Source organism: Malaclemys terrapin, chromosome 4, assembly GCF_027887155.1.
Source record: "Malaclemys terrapin pileata isolate rMalTer1 chromosome 4, rMalTer1.hap1, whole genome shotgun sequence".
NCBI lineage: Eukaryota > Metazoa > Chordata > Testudines > Emydidae > Malaclemys > Malaclemys terrapin.
In genome coordinates, this window is record NC_071508.1 from 5,172,818 (window position 1) to 5,187,872 (window position 15,055).

A 15,055-nucleotide genomic window follows, 5' to 3' on the forward strand; every position below is an offset into this window, starting at 1 on the left:
CTAAAGAACATTAGCTGGCTGCTTCCTTTTAAAAAGGGGGAAATATATAGAGGTAAAAAAGCCATTAGGGCTTGTTAGAACAAAGGCCAAATACTCGCCTATTATCCCAGCTGTTCCCCATGGCCATAGCTCCATTTCCCATATATGAACATATAGCAAGACAATCAATCAAAGAGGCCCAACAGATGTATCCTATTTACGGCCTAACAGATGTATCCCATTTACCCCTACCCCTGGAAAGCAATCAATCAAGGGGGCCCCAACAGATGTATCCTATTTACCCCTAGAAAGGAATTTAAAAATTCCATAGGTCAGCAGAATGTGTGCACGTTAAGTCATTTGTTACTGGGTATAAAAAGGCCTGCTCTACGCTTGTAAGGTGTGTTCCTCCCTCTGGCATGAGTCGAGGGGGACACCCGCTCAGCTGACTGAACAATAAAGAACTTGAAGCAGTCTTCTAGACTCCCGTGCCTCCTTGGGGTAATTGGGCAGCTCCATGGGGAAACGAGCCCATTTGGCTAACAGGCTCAAATTTTTGCAAGTCAGGAAATGTAACCACTTGTGCATGACATTTTCACGGTTCATGACGTGCAGCTTTAAATATGGGAAGAGGTGGGGGATGGGATTGGGAGATTTTTTCGATCTTTACCCACTCTGGGCATTCAGTCAAAATGTGATAAGAGCTAATGTGTTTCTAAACTTTTTAAGACCGAGAACAGCAGCACTGTTAAGATTGTTTTAGGGGTAAATAAAGTGAGTTGTAAGTTCTTATCTTTATTAACATGAGAAAAGTTCATATGTCATCTAATCAAATAAGATTTGACAATCCCAATTTTGGGATGAGGACTTTGTAAACCTTGCAATACAACCAAGTACCTTTTCCATTTTCTGTTTCTCCAAGAGCTGGGTTACAAGTAAGAGTCAGCATGCGAGACAGAACTGCATTTTCTATCTTTGCTGTTCTTTCCTCTTCCCTCTTCTGTGCGTTTGACTTGTTCTGTCTTCAAGGAAACAAGATCAGACTTTAACAATAGAAACAACAGATCCAGCCCATTTCATCTAACTTCTTCTCCTTTCCCCCTCAAAAAAGAATGTTGTTACCATCCATAACACCATCCAAAAGACTTCTAACAGTTTCCTCCTCCCCCCCTTTTCTAAAAACATTCTACAGCTAAAGGAAAATGGAATACGGGGTATAGTTGAAATGAAAGCCTTGCTTCATACTTTATATTTCAAATGGCTTAACTGTTTTTTCTTTTTTTCTGTTCCTTTTGTAAAAGGTTAAAAAAGTTTTTAATGCTGACTGTTGTCGTGGCACTTAGCAGGCTGAAGGTCACTGGCCTAGTGGATAAAGGGGAAGCACTAGACATGACCTACTCAATTTTAGTTGGGCTTCTGACACAGTCCCAGATAACATTATCACGAGTAAACCAGGGAAATGTGGTTTGGATGAAATTACGATAAGGTGGATGAAAGAATTATTCAAAGAGTAAAAATTACTCAGAGTAAATGTCAATGGTTTGCTATCAAACTGGGAGGGTGTATCTAGTGGGATTCTGCAGGGGTCCATCCTGGGTCCAATTCTGTTAAGAAAAGCTTTCTAGCTAGAAGGGGAGTTTAGCTGTGAAATAATCTTCCATGAGAGGTTGTGGAACCCCATCATCGCTGGCTTATAAGAACAGGTTGGACAAACACCTGTCATGGATGTTCTAGGAGGTTTATTTGGTCCTTCCTCAGCGCAGGGGACTGGACTGGATGACCCTTTGAGGCCCCTTCCAGCCCTACATGTCTATGATTCTGTGAAATACAAGTGAGAAATTAAAAGAGCCTATGTTATGTTTTATCTTTGGCATGTATAACCTTGCGATTCCAACTGTGGATGCAAAGTCAGACTAACCTCCATACAATTGGAGTATTAATTAGCTTCAACAAGGAATTTGGGGGTTATTTACTGAAACTGTCCCTTTAAGTTATTGCTTCTGTAAAGTTTAGTTTAAGGTAAACATCTTCCAGGCAAAAGAAACCGTGAAAAAGCAAGAGCACCAGCTACACTTCTGGGTGTGCGGCCAAAAGTTGGTTGTACTCTAAAAGAGGAACTAAGGCCTGGTCTCCACTTAAAACTTATGCCGGTGTTGGGCTGAAAAACCACACACCCTCAGTAACATGGCTATGCTGACAAAACCCCCAGTGTGAACACAGCTATGCTGAAAGAAAAATGCTGCTAGCAGCATAGCTAATGCTGTTCGGGGAGGTGTTCACTTGCCATCAGAAACACTTCTGTCAGTGTACATTGCGTCTGCACTAGGGGGCTATGCTGGGCTCCAGCATAACCTTTCTAGTGTAGACATATTGTAACTTTCCTGACAGTCCCTAGGAGGCTATGGAAGTGAGAGTGACAGACTGCATTGCTTTTAAACTAGTCAGTGTAATCTAAATGTCTCCCTAGCTGAAATGGGAAATTAAAGATTGCTGCCCACTGGCCAATGTCTTTAGACAAAAGCACCAAGGGAATTTGTAAAGATTTAGTCCATACCTTGGTTATACTAGCATGGTTTGGAAATTACTACCCGTTAAGTAAGAGATGGCTTAGCAAACAGGCACCCTTGTCCAAATGATCAATGTGAAATGTAAAATAAAGTGTGTCTTCAGTTTTGAGGGTCAAAACCTTTTAGATCTGAATGTGTCAAATACATCCTGTAAGAGGAACAGTTAAATCTGCATGTGGCAGAAGTTCATACAAAAAGGTTTCCATTACATAAAATTCTGTTAATTCAGACTCATGAGAAAATTGGATACCCCTTTGAGTGATGCCCCTCAAATGTAGAGGGATTATGTTACAAGGGAAGCTCTTTGTGGAATTGAATGTCACTTTCCTCTCTCTTTGTACAGCACCCAATACAATGGAATCCTGGCCCATGACTAGGACTCCTGGGCTCTAGGGTAATACCAACAAATAATAATAATGTTAATTAAAAAGCATAGAAAGAGCAAACTACCTGCAGGAGTGCAATTGTGATCTGATATTCCTAGGTGCCAGGATCAGTCAAATAAAAGGTAGAATTGAGGTAACATCACCTGAGTGCAGAAAGGGTTCACTAGGAAGAAAAAAGCAGCACGGGAAGGAAGAAGGTTTGGTTTGGGCAGAAGGCTACAAGGAAGAAATACAAAATTGAGGGATCTCTTCTAGTTATCAATGGGCAGAACCCAACTGATATTGGTGAAAACTGGAAGATGGAAATGTGGGGGGACACAGAGCCCCTTTCATGTCTGTGGGAGGCCTATTGGCTTTCAATAACTCCGTTTAGTAGAGACTCCGAGAGCCATTTGTCACTACCCCTCAGATGCTACCTTTGTCCCTCACACAGAGCTAACAACGTCTATGTTTCCCAGGTCTCAGTTTGTGTGGTCAGAAGAGAAGGGATTTCTGAGATGATGGAGCCCCCGTCCAGCTCAAGGTCACAGAGGTTCCACCGCCCAGGGCCACAACTGAGCTGTGACCTCAGAGAGAAGCTGCAGTATTCATGGCTACTAGGTAATAAGTTGTGTGTGGAGATGCATGTGGTGTTGGGGAGCATGGATAGCACAGCAGGGAGGGGTGTCCCTGAGGCAGCCTGTATGAAATCATCAGAGCAGCATTTGGTTGTCTAGTGGCGTGTGAAGGGTGGGTGGTTCCCTGTTCCTAGTAGAGTTGTGAGGTCCAGGAGCATATGTGTCTGTGTGGGTCCCTCCAACGGTATCTTTATCATCCTTTAGACCTACCTGGACCTCATCTTTCTGCTCCTCCTGATAAGGGGAATGAAGGAGACCAAGATATGGTGGCCTCACTCCATAGATTTGGCTTTATGGTGAGTGGTGAAATGGTCTGTACTGTTCTTCCTGCCGGGCCGTGCTGCTTCCTTGTCTGTCCTCGCTCATTGCTCCCACCTCCTCCATCTCTCACCAGCCTTTCCAACTTTCCTTCTCCCCCATCAATAAAATAATCACACCGCTTTTTTGGGAGGTGCCTTGTGCATGCGGAGCTCCTCCCACACCCTGGGTAGCTCACTTCATGCCCCTCCAGGTGGCCAGGCTTTGTCCCTGGCAGTTCATCCCGTGACTGAGCGGTGAGGCTATTGCGGGAACAGCATGTGCTGAATGGGGCTCCCTTGTGGCTCCAGGTGCTTGCTTGAGTGGCCTGGGTTGGGGCTAAGAGCCCTGTAGGGATGGGCAGGCTGAGTCTGGCATCTCTTGCTGTGTGGAGGACTTTGGGAGTGGAAAATGGGATTCCTCTCCCCCCCCCCCCCCATAATGCTGCGTTGATGGTGATGGTTCTGCCCTTTGCTGCTCAGCTTGTGTCTGAGTGGTGGGATTGTGGCCAGACCAGACAGGTGCTGAGTGGGGGACCCATGTCATTTCAGATGCCAGTGACGTTTGAGGAGGTGGCCGTGTTCTTCTCTGAAGATGAATGGGCTCTTTTGGATGAAAAGCAGAAGGAACTGTACAGAGATGTCATGCAGGAGAATTATGAGACTCTCCTGTCGTTGGGTGAGCAGTTGCTATAGTCCCTGTAGTGTAGACATGGCCTAAATCTCCTGTAAGGAACACAGCCCATTTCCCACCAGATAATCGGCTTGCCAAAATGGGATACTGAATGGGTGACAACCTATATGGATTGTGTCTTTCCCCTTCATTCCAAGATTTTCTTTGCTGTTCTTTGTAGTTAAGTGATCGAGAAATACTTGACACGTTGTGATGTATGTACCTCTTTCCAATGAGCAGGATTTCCGATCGCTAAACCAGATGTGCTGTCCCAGATAGAGCGAGGGGAAGAGCCGTGGTTCCCAGATCTCCAGCGCTCTGATGAAAGGGAGAACGCAAGAGGCACTAGCACTGGTGAGGAATGAGTGACACCAATCAGGAAACCATCTGGGGCTGAGGGAAAAGCTGGGATCTCAGCAAACCCACTAAGGACTGCTCCTGTTCTGTCTCATCTCATCGCACCCTCTGTGTCCTGTCCTCAGGGCAGGAGTCACTCCTGGCTCCCACTTGTCCTGCCTGACCCTGAAGCCTTTTCCTCCCCCAGCCTTTTTCTTAAGGTTCAGATGGGACTTTGAGTCAGAACTGGCCCCTCCTCATTCCTCCCGGAAAATATTAGGGAAATTTGCCTCTTATCCATCAGGTTTTCTGATCAGAGACAAATCCCCTTGCTGCCCCCTCTGCATCCAGCACAGGCAATGAATCACATCTGGATTCTCTTTCTCCCGCCAGGTGCTGGGACGGTGAGCGAGAAGGAGGAAAAAGCCCAGAAAGTTATATCTACAGGAGCAGAACCACAAAGGATGTTCTCAGGGAGACACTGTTGCCTTGAGTGGAGAGATGCCAGTGAGAGTCAAGGCAGGACAGAGAGGCTCTGGGAAGACCCTCCAGGTAGGAGTAAATCCACTCATAGCAAAAGAAGTTTAGAGAAATCCAAAGACACCAACACCCACCAGACAGCCCGCACGGGGGAGAGCCCAAACACAAGTACTGAACCTGGGGAAAGTTTCAATAAATGCTCGCTCCTCGTTAAGCATTGTCAGCAAACTTGTGCAGAAAAGGGTGCCTACAAGTGTAATGAATGTGGTCAAAGTTTTTCTCAACAACAGTGCCTTCAGATACATCTGAGAATTCACACAGGGGAGAGACTCTATAAATGTAATGAATGTGGGAAAAGCTTCAGACTCAAGACAAGCCTTGTTCTTCATCGTTACACAGTCCACAAGTTGGAGAGACCCCATAAGTGTCCAGTGTGCGGCCAGCTCTTTATCCTGAGAAAGAGACTTATTCAGCATCAGAGAATCCACAATGAAGAGATGCACAGAGGATTTAACAATGGGATTGTGAGTGAGAACAAGGATGAGCATCTCCAGCAGAAAAAGCCAATGGGAGCGGAGCCTCGTGAGGCATCTCAGAGATGTGAACGGGCAGATGCTGGTAAGAGTCGGGGAAGGAGAGGACAGCAGCGAGTTTCCCCCACAGGGGGGAAAGACTGTGAATCTGCTGTATGTGAAGGAAGTTCTAAGAAATTGAACCGCACCGTCGCCCACCAGGGAACCAAGGTGGGAGCACAACTGAACCCACAAAGTAAAAGTAAGAGAAGTTTTAGTAGCAGCTCAGCCGCTGACCTGCATCAGAAAATCCACCCAGATGAGAAACGACACAGCTGTGCTGAGTGTGGGAAAAGCTACCGCCAGAACTCACACCTCCGAAGGCATCAAAAAAGCCACACGGGAGAGAAACCTTATGTATGTGCTGACTGTGGGAAGAGCTTTGGACGGAAGTCGCCACTCAGTAAACACCTGCGGACGCACAAAGAGGAGAAACCCTATAGCTGCGCTGACTGTGGGAAAAGCTTCAGAGAGAGCTCATACCTTGTTCTGCATCAGAGAATCCACACAGGAGAGAAACCCTATCAGTGTCCTGACTGTGACAAAAGCTTCAGGCGGAAAGGGGACCTTTCCAGTCACTGTAGAACCCACACGGGGGAAAAACCTTATAAATGCACCGAATGCGGGCAAGGCTTCAGGAAGAAATCAACCCTGACTAAGCACCTGAGGATCCATACGGGGGAGAGGCCCTTTAAATGCCCTCACTGTGAGAAAAGCTTTCGTCAAAAGTTCACCCTTTCCCAGCATCAGTCGGTGCATCGCAAAGCGAGACTCGCAAATGTACTGACTGTGGGAAAAACTTTCATCAGACCTGCACCCTTACCCAGCACCAGTCAGCGCACCAGGGAGAGAGACCTCGCAAATGCACTGAATGTGGGAAAAGCGTCAATCAAACACAAAAGCTTGTTACACCCTTGGTAAACCTCCATGTGAACAAGAAACCCAATACAGCAAGTGTAACTTCCGATTACATGGGCCCTAGCAGCACAATAGGGATTCCGCGTGTAATATAAAACAATGGTATGGTGCTTTCTTTGCTTGGAGAGGGGCACTTAAGTACAAGGTGTAAGAAGGACGGGCGGGAAGTATTGGCTTATTTATGATGACAGATCCGAGATTCAGGAGGGCAAAGGAGCTGGTGAAGGTAGGAACAGATCCTTTGGTGGGGTGGGGGGATTAGTGGGAATTGCAAGGTAATGGAGTTGAATTTTGTGGGAACACTGATCGTAAGGGCACAGCGGCAGGAACCAAGACAGAGAGTGCCTGGTAATGGAGATATGGATCATTTGAAAACTGGGATGTGGCAGGAGGAGGAATACTTGTGCGCGTTTGTATATCTTTTCGGGCTTGTCTATATGAGGAGTTCTACCAGTATAGTTATGCCGCTATGGTTATACTGGTACAACTTCCCATGTGGACACTTTTATTCTGGAATAAGTGTGTCCACGTAGGGAGTGAGAGAGATATAATTACAGTTGTGTATGGCCTGTAAAATTCCCCATGCAGACAAACCCTTAATGAGGGAAGATTAAAGGTGACTGCCGAGCAGAAGTAAAGTATCAGAGGGGTAGCCGTGTTAGTCTGGATCTGTAAAAAGCGACAGAGTCCTCTGGCACCTTATAGACTAACACACGTATAGGAGCGTGAGCATTCGAGAGTGAATACCCACTTCGTCAGATGCATGTAGTGGAAATTTCCAGAGCCAGGTATAAATATGCAGGCAAGAATCAGTCTAGAGATAATGAGGTTAGTTCAATCAGGGAGGATGAAGCCCTCTTCTAGCAGTTGAGGTGTGAACACCAAGGGAGGAGAAACTGCTTCTGTAGTTGGATAGCCATTCACAGTCTTTGTTTAATCCTGAGCTGATGGTGTCAAATTTCCAAATGAACTGAAATTCAGCACTTTCTCTTTGGAGTCTGGTCCTGAAGTTTTTTTGCTGCAGGATGACTACCTTTAAATCTGCTATTGTGTGGCCAGGGAGGTTGAAGTGTTCTCCTACAGGTTTTTGTGTATTGCCATTCCTGATATCTGACTTGTGTCCTTTTATCCTTTTACGTAGGGATTGTCCAGTTTGGCCGATGTACATAGCAGAGGGGCATTGCTGGCACATGATGGCGTATATTACATTGGTGGACATGCAGGTGAATGAATCAGTGATGTTGTGGCTGATCTGGTTAGGTCCTGTGATGGTGTCACTGGTGTAGATATGTGGGCAGAGTTGGCATCGAGGTTTGTTGCAGGGATTGGTTCCTGAGTTAGAGTTACTGTGGTACAGTGTGTGGTTGCTGGTGAGAATGTTTAAGGTTGGCGGGTTGTCTGTGGGCGAGGACTGGCCTGCCTCCCAAGGCCTGTGAATGTGCGGGATCATTGTCCAGGATGGGTTGTAGATCACTGATGATGCGTTGGAGAGGTTTTAGCTGAGGGCTGTAGGTGATGGCCAGTGGAGTTCTGTTGGTTTCTTTCTTGGGCTTGTCTCGCAGCAGGAGGTTTCTGGGTACACATCTGGATCTGTTGATCTGTTTCCTCATTTCCTCGTGTAGGTATCGTAGTTTTGAGAGTGCTTGGTGAAGATCTTGTGGGTGTTGGTCTCTGTCTGAGGGGATGGAGCAAATGCAGTTGTACCTCAGCGCTTGGCTGTAGACGGATCGTGTGGTGTGTCCGGGATGGAAGCTGGAGGCATGAAGGTGGGCATAGTGGTCGGTGGGTTTTCGGTATAGTGTGGTGTTAATGTGACCATCACTTATTTGTACTCTGGTGTCTAGGAAGTGGACCTCCAGTGTAGATTGGTCCAGGCTGAGGTTGATGGTGGGGTGGAAGCTATTGAAATCGTGGTGGAATTCTTCCAGAGTCTCCTTCCCATGAGTCCAGATGATGAAGATGTCATCAATGTAGCATAGGTAGAGAAGGGGCGTGAGTGGACGAGAGCTGAGGAAGCGTTGTTCCAGGTCAGCCATAAAAATGTTGGCATATTGTGGGGCCATGCGGGTGCCCATAGCGGTGCCACTGGTCTGGAGGTATATAGTGTCACCAAATTTGAAAGAATTGTGCGTGAGGATAAAGTCACAGAGTTCAGCAACCAGTTGTGCTGTGTCATCATCAGGGATACTGTTCCTGACAGCTTGTATTCCATTTGTGTGTGGGATGTTTGTGTAGAGAGCCTCCACATCTATGGTGGCTAGGATGGTGTTTTCTGGAAGATCACCAATGTATTGGAGATTTCTCAGGAAATCAGTGGTGTCATGGAGATAGCTGAGAGCAGAAGTAAGTCAGTCATACTCCACCCCCACAGCAGCCTACCATGCCACTTTGGGGCTATCTACACAGCAAGTAGCAGGAAGTCTCAGAGCCCAGGTCAACGGACTCGGGCTCACTCTGCAGCGTTAACAGTAGCTGTGAGATGTTTCACCTCGGGCTGGAGCTTGGGCTCAGGGAGTCCCAGAGTTGACACACTTGGGCTTGCGGAGCTCACGCTATGGTGCTAAAAATAGCTGTGAGACCTGGCTAATCAGCCTAGGGTCCCAGCCAGAGCTGCAATGTCTACACAGCTCTTTTTAGCACAGTAATTCAAGGTCAAGTCTGTTGACCCACACTCTGAGACTTGCTGCGTCTGGCTGTAGACATGCCCTAGCTGGCTAGTAGCACTTGCGGCCACTTTCATCAAGTATATGGTTAATAATAACAACAGGATTCCAGGGGGAGCCAACAGGGGAGGTAGGCTGCCTGAGCTCCAAGCTCCTCGCTATACCCCACAGAATCTGTTCAAAATAACCGCAATCCTACTCTAAATGTAGTTAATTTAGATTGATATCCATGCACCATCTGCTAAGGGATCCCTGGATAAGAGTTTGGACTTCTCCTCTTCTCCAGTAACGAAGCAGGCCTGCAAAAAGCAAAAGCTATCTGAGAGCTCATGTCATATGGAGATGTAGGAAGAAGCTCCGGATAGAATCCTGAACAAACCTTGCAGGTGCTTCAGTAGATCTCAGAAGAATTAACTCTCTGAAGAACAATGGCAGCAGATATTGCTGATGTGAAAAAGACCACTGCAGCTCATCAAACCAGCCTACGAAGGAGAGTGGGGTAAGTTGAGGCCCATGTGTCTGCACTGGAGGACTCTGTAACAGCCAGTAACGCCTCCTCAAATCAGCAAGTGCAGAGGATTAGAGCCCTACATGAGAGAGTGGACTATCAGGAGGGCAGAACAAGATATAATAATTTGCATTTGGTTGCCTTTCTGGAGGGCTTTGAGAAAGGTAAGTCTATTGAATTCCTAAATAAGGCTGTCCCTGAATTCTTAAAACTCCCTTCGGGAACTGATTTTGAAATTGAGAGGGAGCACCGTTTCTTAGCCCCGAAGCCCCCAGCAGATGTGAGACCAAGACCTTTCCTAATTTTTTTATGATGAAGTTTTTAAAATGTGGCACCAGACAGTTCAATAAGGCCATGGAAATGAACATACAAGGCCGATGACATACCACATTTCATTTCCAGCCACATTTCAGATTAAGACTGAAGGATAATGCCACAGTTTTTGCACCGCAACAGAAGCTACGAAATTTATGGATTCTCTGCAAGGGATTCTCTTCTGGTCAGCACCCTAGAGACCGATCCTCTCTTTTACACTTCAAAGCATAGACTGATCCTTATTCTGCTCCACCCCCAATGTCTGTACTGTATTTAAGATAGAAGGAGGATATTCTTTGCTTGGTCTGTTTTACTGGAAACAATTTTTGAGGCTGCTTTTTTCTTTAAGACTTCTGCCTCCCCCACTGAGTATATAAGACAGGGGTAGGCAACCTATGGCACATGTGCCGAAGGCAGCACGCGAGCTGATTTTCGGTGGCATTCACACTTCCCGGGTCCTGGCCACCGGTCTGGGGGGCTCTGCGTTTTAATTTAATTTTAAATGAAGCTTCTTAAACATTTTATAAACCTTATTTACTTTACATACAACAATAGTTTAGTTATGTATTATAGACTTATAGAAAGAGACCTAAAAACGTTAAAATGTATTACCGGCACGTGGAACCTTAAATTAGAGTGAATAAATGAAGACTCGGCACACCTGAAAGGTTGCCGACCCCTGATATAAGAAGTCGGGGTCTATAAAACTGCACCTGGAATTACCAATGCCAGTGGTAAGTGATTACCCAGGTCTACAGTGAAACCAACACCCCCATCTGCTAGGAAGGACTATGAAGGTGAAACATTTACTGGATGCATAATAATTTATACCTCCCTTGGACTGGGACTGAATCTTATGATAGTGAGCATCTCCTGGGACGCTGAGCTCAGGACTTTCATGCCCCTCCCCACGCCTGCCGGCGCTCTGCATACCTGGGCTTGAGGCTTCTGCCTGGCATCTGCAGCTGGGGGTCGGGGCTTCCCTTGCAGTTCCTTCTGGGGCTCAGGTGTCCATTTTTCTGGATGCCCCCAAATTGGCCAAGGCCCTTGCATTAATCTGCCAGGGACTAGCAGGTAGGAGCCCCCAGCTGAGATGCTCTGACAAAGTGGGACTGTTCTTAATGTTTCCTCTGAATACTGTGTGGGTGCCTCAGTTTCCCCTATGCATTTCTTAAGTCTCCAGTGTGCATAATTGCCCAACACTCTGTATCCTGGCTACAAATGGCTGGGGCCCTTCCCCCCTGTAAGGGAATAGCTAAAGGTGAAATGACTGACTGCGAAGTGGGGGTGCGTGCAGGACCCTGTGGCTTCCCCAGCACCCCGCCTGGACAGACTCGCTGTGAGAAGGGCACGGAGGGCTATGTGCTGAATGCTCCAAGGTCAGACCCAGGAAGGTGAAGCCGTGTGAGCTTCTTGCCCTGAAGACAGTCTGCTCCAAGGGAGAGGAGGCTCCCCAAAGTCCTGACTGGCTTTGTGGGGAGCAGTTCCAAAGCATTGCGCAGGGACTCCGTGACAGGTGCTCCCAGCAGCTGGGACCCACCTCCACATCTGGGAACCTCCTTTATCTTCAGAAAGGTTGCTGGCTGCTGCCCTCAGAGGCCAGGTCTGAAGGCAGCACAGAAGTGAGAGTGACAATGCTATGATCCCCCTACAACAACCTCCGAACTCCCCCATTCTCCCATTTTGGTGGGACCCCCATGGTTACAATACCATGAAATGTCAGATGGAAACATCTGAAATGGTGATATTAGTCAATTTCAAGGCCAGAGGGTTTTTTAATTCGTCAAAATGAGCTGTGAATTTGGTAGGGACCTGGCTGTTATGGAGGTCCTACCAGGTTTGCACCCCAGTTCTCCTGAAAGGCCATGGAGAATTCATGCTGCCTGAGAAACTTCCCAGAATAAGCTACCACGATTGGGGGGAAATGAAGGAAACCAACTGAAGCCTGAGCTAGGAGGGAGAGCATTGATCCAAGCAGTGTTTGAACCCCTCCACCCCCACAGAGGGGCGCTGATTTCTGTGTGTGAACTTGCTACAGACCGTGGGCTTCAGCACAAGCCGTACAGCCCATACTCTGAACTCTTGGATAAACAACAAAGTTAGCTTTTCAGAAACCTTTTCCCCCAGTGCTCTGCATCCACTTGGGACTGTGCCCAGCAGAGGCTGGGGGAGGGGAGGGGAAGATAGAGGAGGCTGTGCAAATGTCATGGCGTCTGCACTACCCCACAGACAGACAGATACACACCCAATACCACTGCACGGCATATTAGCCAGGACAGTAAATTATTTGGCCATAACTCAAAGTCCTCAGTGTTGAAAGTACAATTTATCCAGAAAACTATGGGAGGGAAGGGAAGGAGAGGTGCAGTAACCAGCCTGGATTTCCAGTCTCTGGCCAGGCACATCCCCCTCTCCAGGGTTTTCACTGACGACTTCTCCAAACTGGTCCTCCTGATATAATCTGAGGTCACATCCTGGCCTGCAGGGACATTGGCAGGATCTTCACTGTTCCCAGCTGCAGCATCACCCTCGTTATCCTGCAGCACAGCACTTGGCATCCAAGTGCAGACTCCACAGAGACTCAAGACTGTTGGTTGATTCCTGAATTCAGGACCTGATCCAATTCCCATCAAAATCAGCGAGCCAGACCCTCAGCTGGTGTCAACTGGAATCGCCCCATTGATTCCGGTGGATTTACAGCCCATTCACACCAGCTGGGGATCTGAGAACCTCACAGAACCTCTCCACTAATTCCAATGGGTGTTGGAACAGGCCTATAAGTAACACACCTTCCCCCTGTGACAGAGAAACGCAGGCCTGGCCCTGTTTGAAAGCAGCTGTTTTGAATTCTGTTTTGCTCATGGTTCTCAGATTCTCTGTCTCCTTGTGTGTTCGGGGAGCTGTATCCTTTCCCCTCCTAGCCCCACCACAGATTCATGAAATCAACAAGACATCTGAACGGTCAATGGCATTAGTATCTTTGGAGACTCCAATCAGGGATGCAAATGGCCCCATGCTCTGCCATGACCTTGGGGGAGAGGCCGGTTGTATCTGTCATTTGCAAAGACACCCAATAAATAAGGGGGAGGGATAGCTCAGTGGTTTGAGCATTGGCCTGCTAACCACAGAGTTGTGAGTTCAATCCTTGAGGGGGCCACTTAGGGATCTGGGGCAAAATCAGTATTTGGTCCTGCTAGTAAAGGCTCAATGACCTTTCAGGGTCCCTTCCAACTCTATGAGATAGGTATATCTCATTATTATAAAATCAGTTTGTTTTTTTCATATAGAAAATGCTTCATTTCAAGATTGGGAGACTAGAGGAAAGACTAATTCATTACTCTTATTATAGTTAATCTTAACAGTAGCACCTAGAGGCCTCCCGTGAGATCAGGGCTCCTTGCGCCAGGCGCGGCGCAGACACAGAATAAGAGAGAATCGAGGCCCTAAAGAAGTTAATATAAGATAGACAAAGGGCAGGAGAGAGGAATGATTTGCCCAAGGTCTCACAACAGGTGAGTGGCAGAGTCAGGTATGCAGGAATCTCCCAGGCCAGGGGTGGCTAATCTGAGCCTGAGAAGGAGTCAGAATCTACCAACGGACATTGCCAAAGAGCCACAGTAATACATCAGCAGCCCCCCCCCAGCGCCTCCCACCCACTGGCAGCCCCACTGATCATCACCTCCCCCTCCCTCCCCACACCTCCCGATCAGCCGTTTTGTGGGATGCAGGAGGCTCCAGGCAGGAGGCGGAGGAGCGAGGGCACAGCAGGCTCAGGGGATGGGATGGGAAGGGGTGGAGTGGGGGCAGGGCCTGTGGCAGAGCCAGGGGTTGAGCAGTGAGCACCAGGGGCGGCTCCAGGCACCAGTGCACCAAGCGCGTGCCTGGGGCGTCAAGCCGCAGGGGGTGGCCTGCCGGTCACTGTGAGGGCGGCAGGCAGGCTGTCTTCAGCGGCATGCCTGCGGGAGGTCCGCCGGTCCACGGATTTGGCGGTAGGTACGCCAAAGCCACGGGACCGGCGGACCTCTTGCAGGCATGCCGCCGAAGGCAGCCTGCCTGCTGTGCTTCGGGTGGCAAAATACATAGAGCCGCCCCTGGTGAGCACCCCCCGGCACCTTGGAAAGTTGGCACCTGTAGCTCCAGCCTAGGGTGACCAGATGTCCTGATTTTATAGGGACAGTCCCGATTTTTTTCAGAGTAGCAGCCGTGTTAGTCTGTATCCGCAAAAAGAACAGGAGTACTTGTGGCACCTTGGAGACTAACAAATTTATTTGAGCATAAGCTTTCGTGGGCTACATCCGAAGATTCTTGCATCCGAAGAAGTGGGCTGTAGCCCACAAAAGCTTATGCTCAAATACATTTGTTAGTCTCTAAGGTGCCACAAGTACTCCTGTTCTTTTTCCCAATTTTTTGGTCTTTTTCTTATCTAGGCTCCTATTACCCCCCACCCCTTGTCCCGATTTTTCACACTTGCTGTCTGGTCACCCTACTCCAGCCCCGGAGTCGATGCCGTTACAAGGAGCCGCATGTTAACTCCCAAAGAGCTGCATGTGGCTCCGGAGTCACAGGTTGGCCACCCCTGTCCCAGACAATAAACCCAGCCAGCTTTGCTAAATTGATCATAAAGGACATTAGTTATGTGCAGAACATGGACCCTGCCTTGGAGTTTACAACCTTTGGAACCAGGAGTGGGGGGCTGAGAAGCGCCGTGCTCCACCCCAGAGGTGGCTGCTGCGAAGGGCTTGCTG

The 15,055-nt window shown here is 48.0% G+C and overlaps 1 protein-coding gene across 1 annotated transcript in view; it reads left to right on the forward strand.

Annotated features, from left to right (window-relative positions):
- The window catches only part of LOC128836860 (zinc finger protein 585A-like), a 133,681-nt gene that overhangs the window by 114,746 nt on the left and 3,880 nt on the right, over positions 1 to 15,055 (forward strand). The window contains exons 4-6 of the mRNA XM_054027536.1: positions 4,398 to 4,524; positions 4,759 to 4,872; positions 5,248 to 6,527. Of these exons, the coding sequence (XP_053883511.1) occupies positions 4,398 to 4,524; positions 4,759 to 4,872; positions 5,248 to 6,527 (1,521 nt within the window). The remainder of the gene's footprint in view (positions 1 to 4,397; positions 4,525 to 4,758; positions 4,873 to 5,247; positions 6,528 to 15,055) is intronic.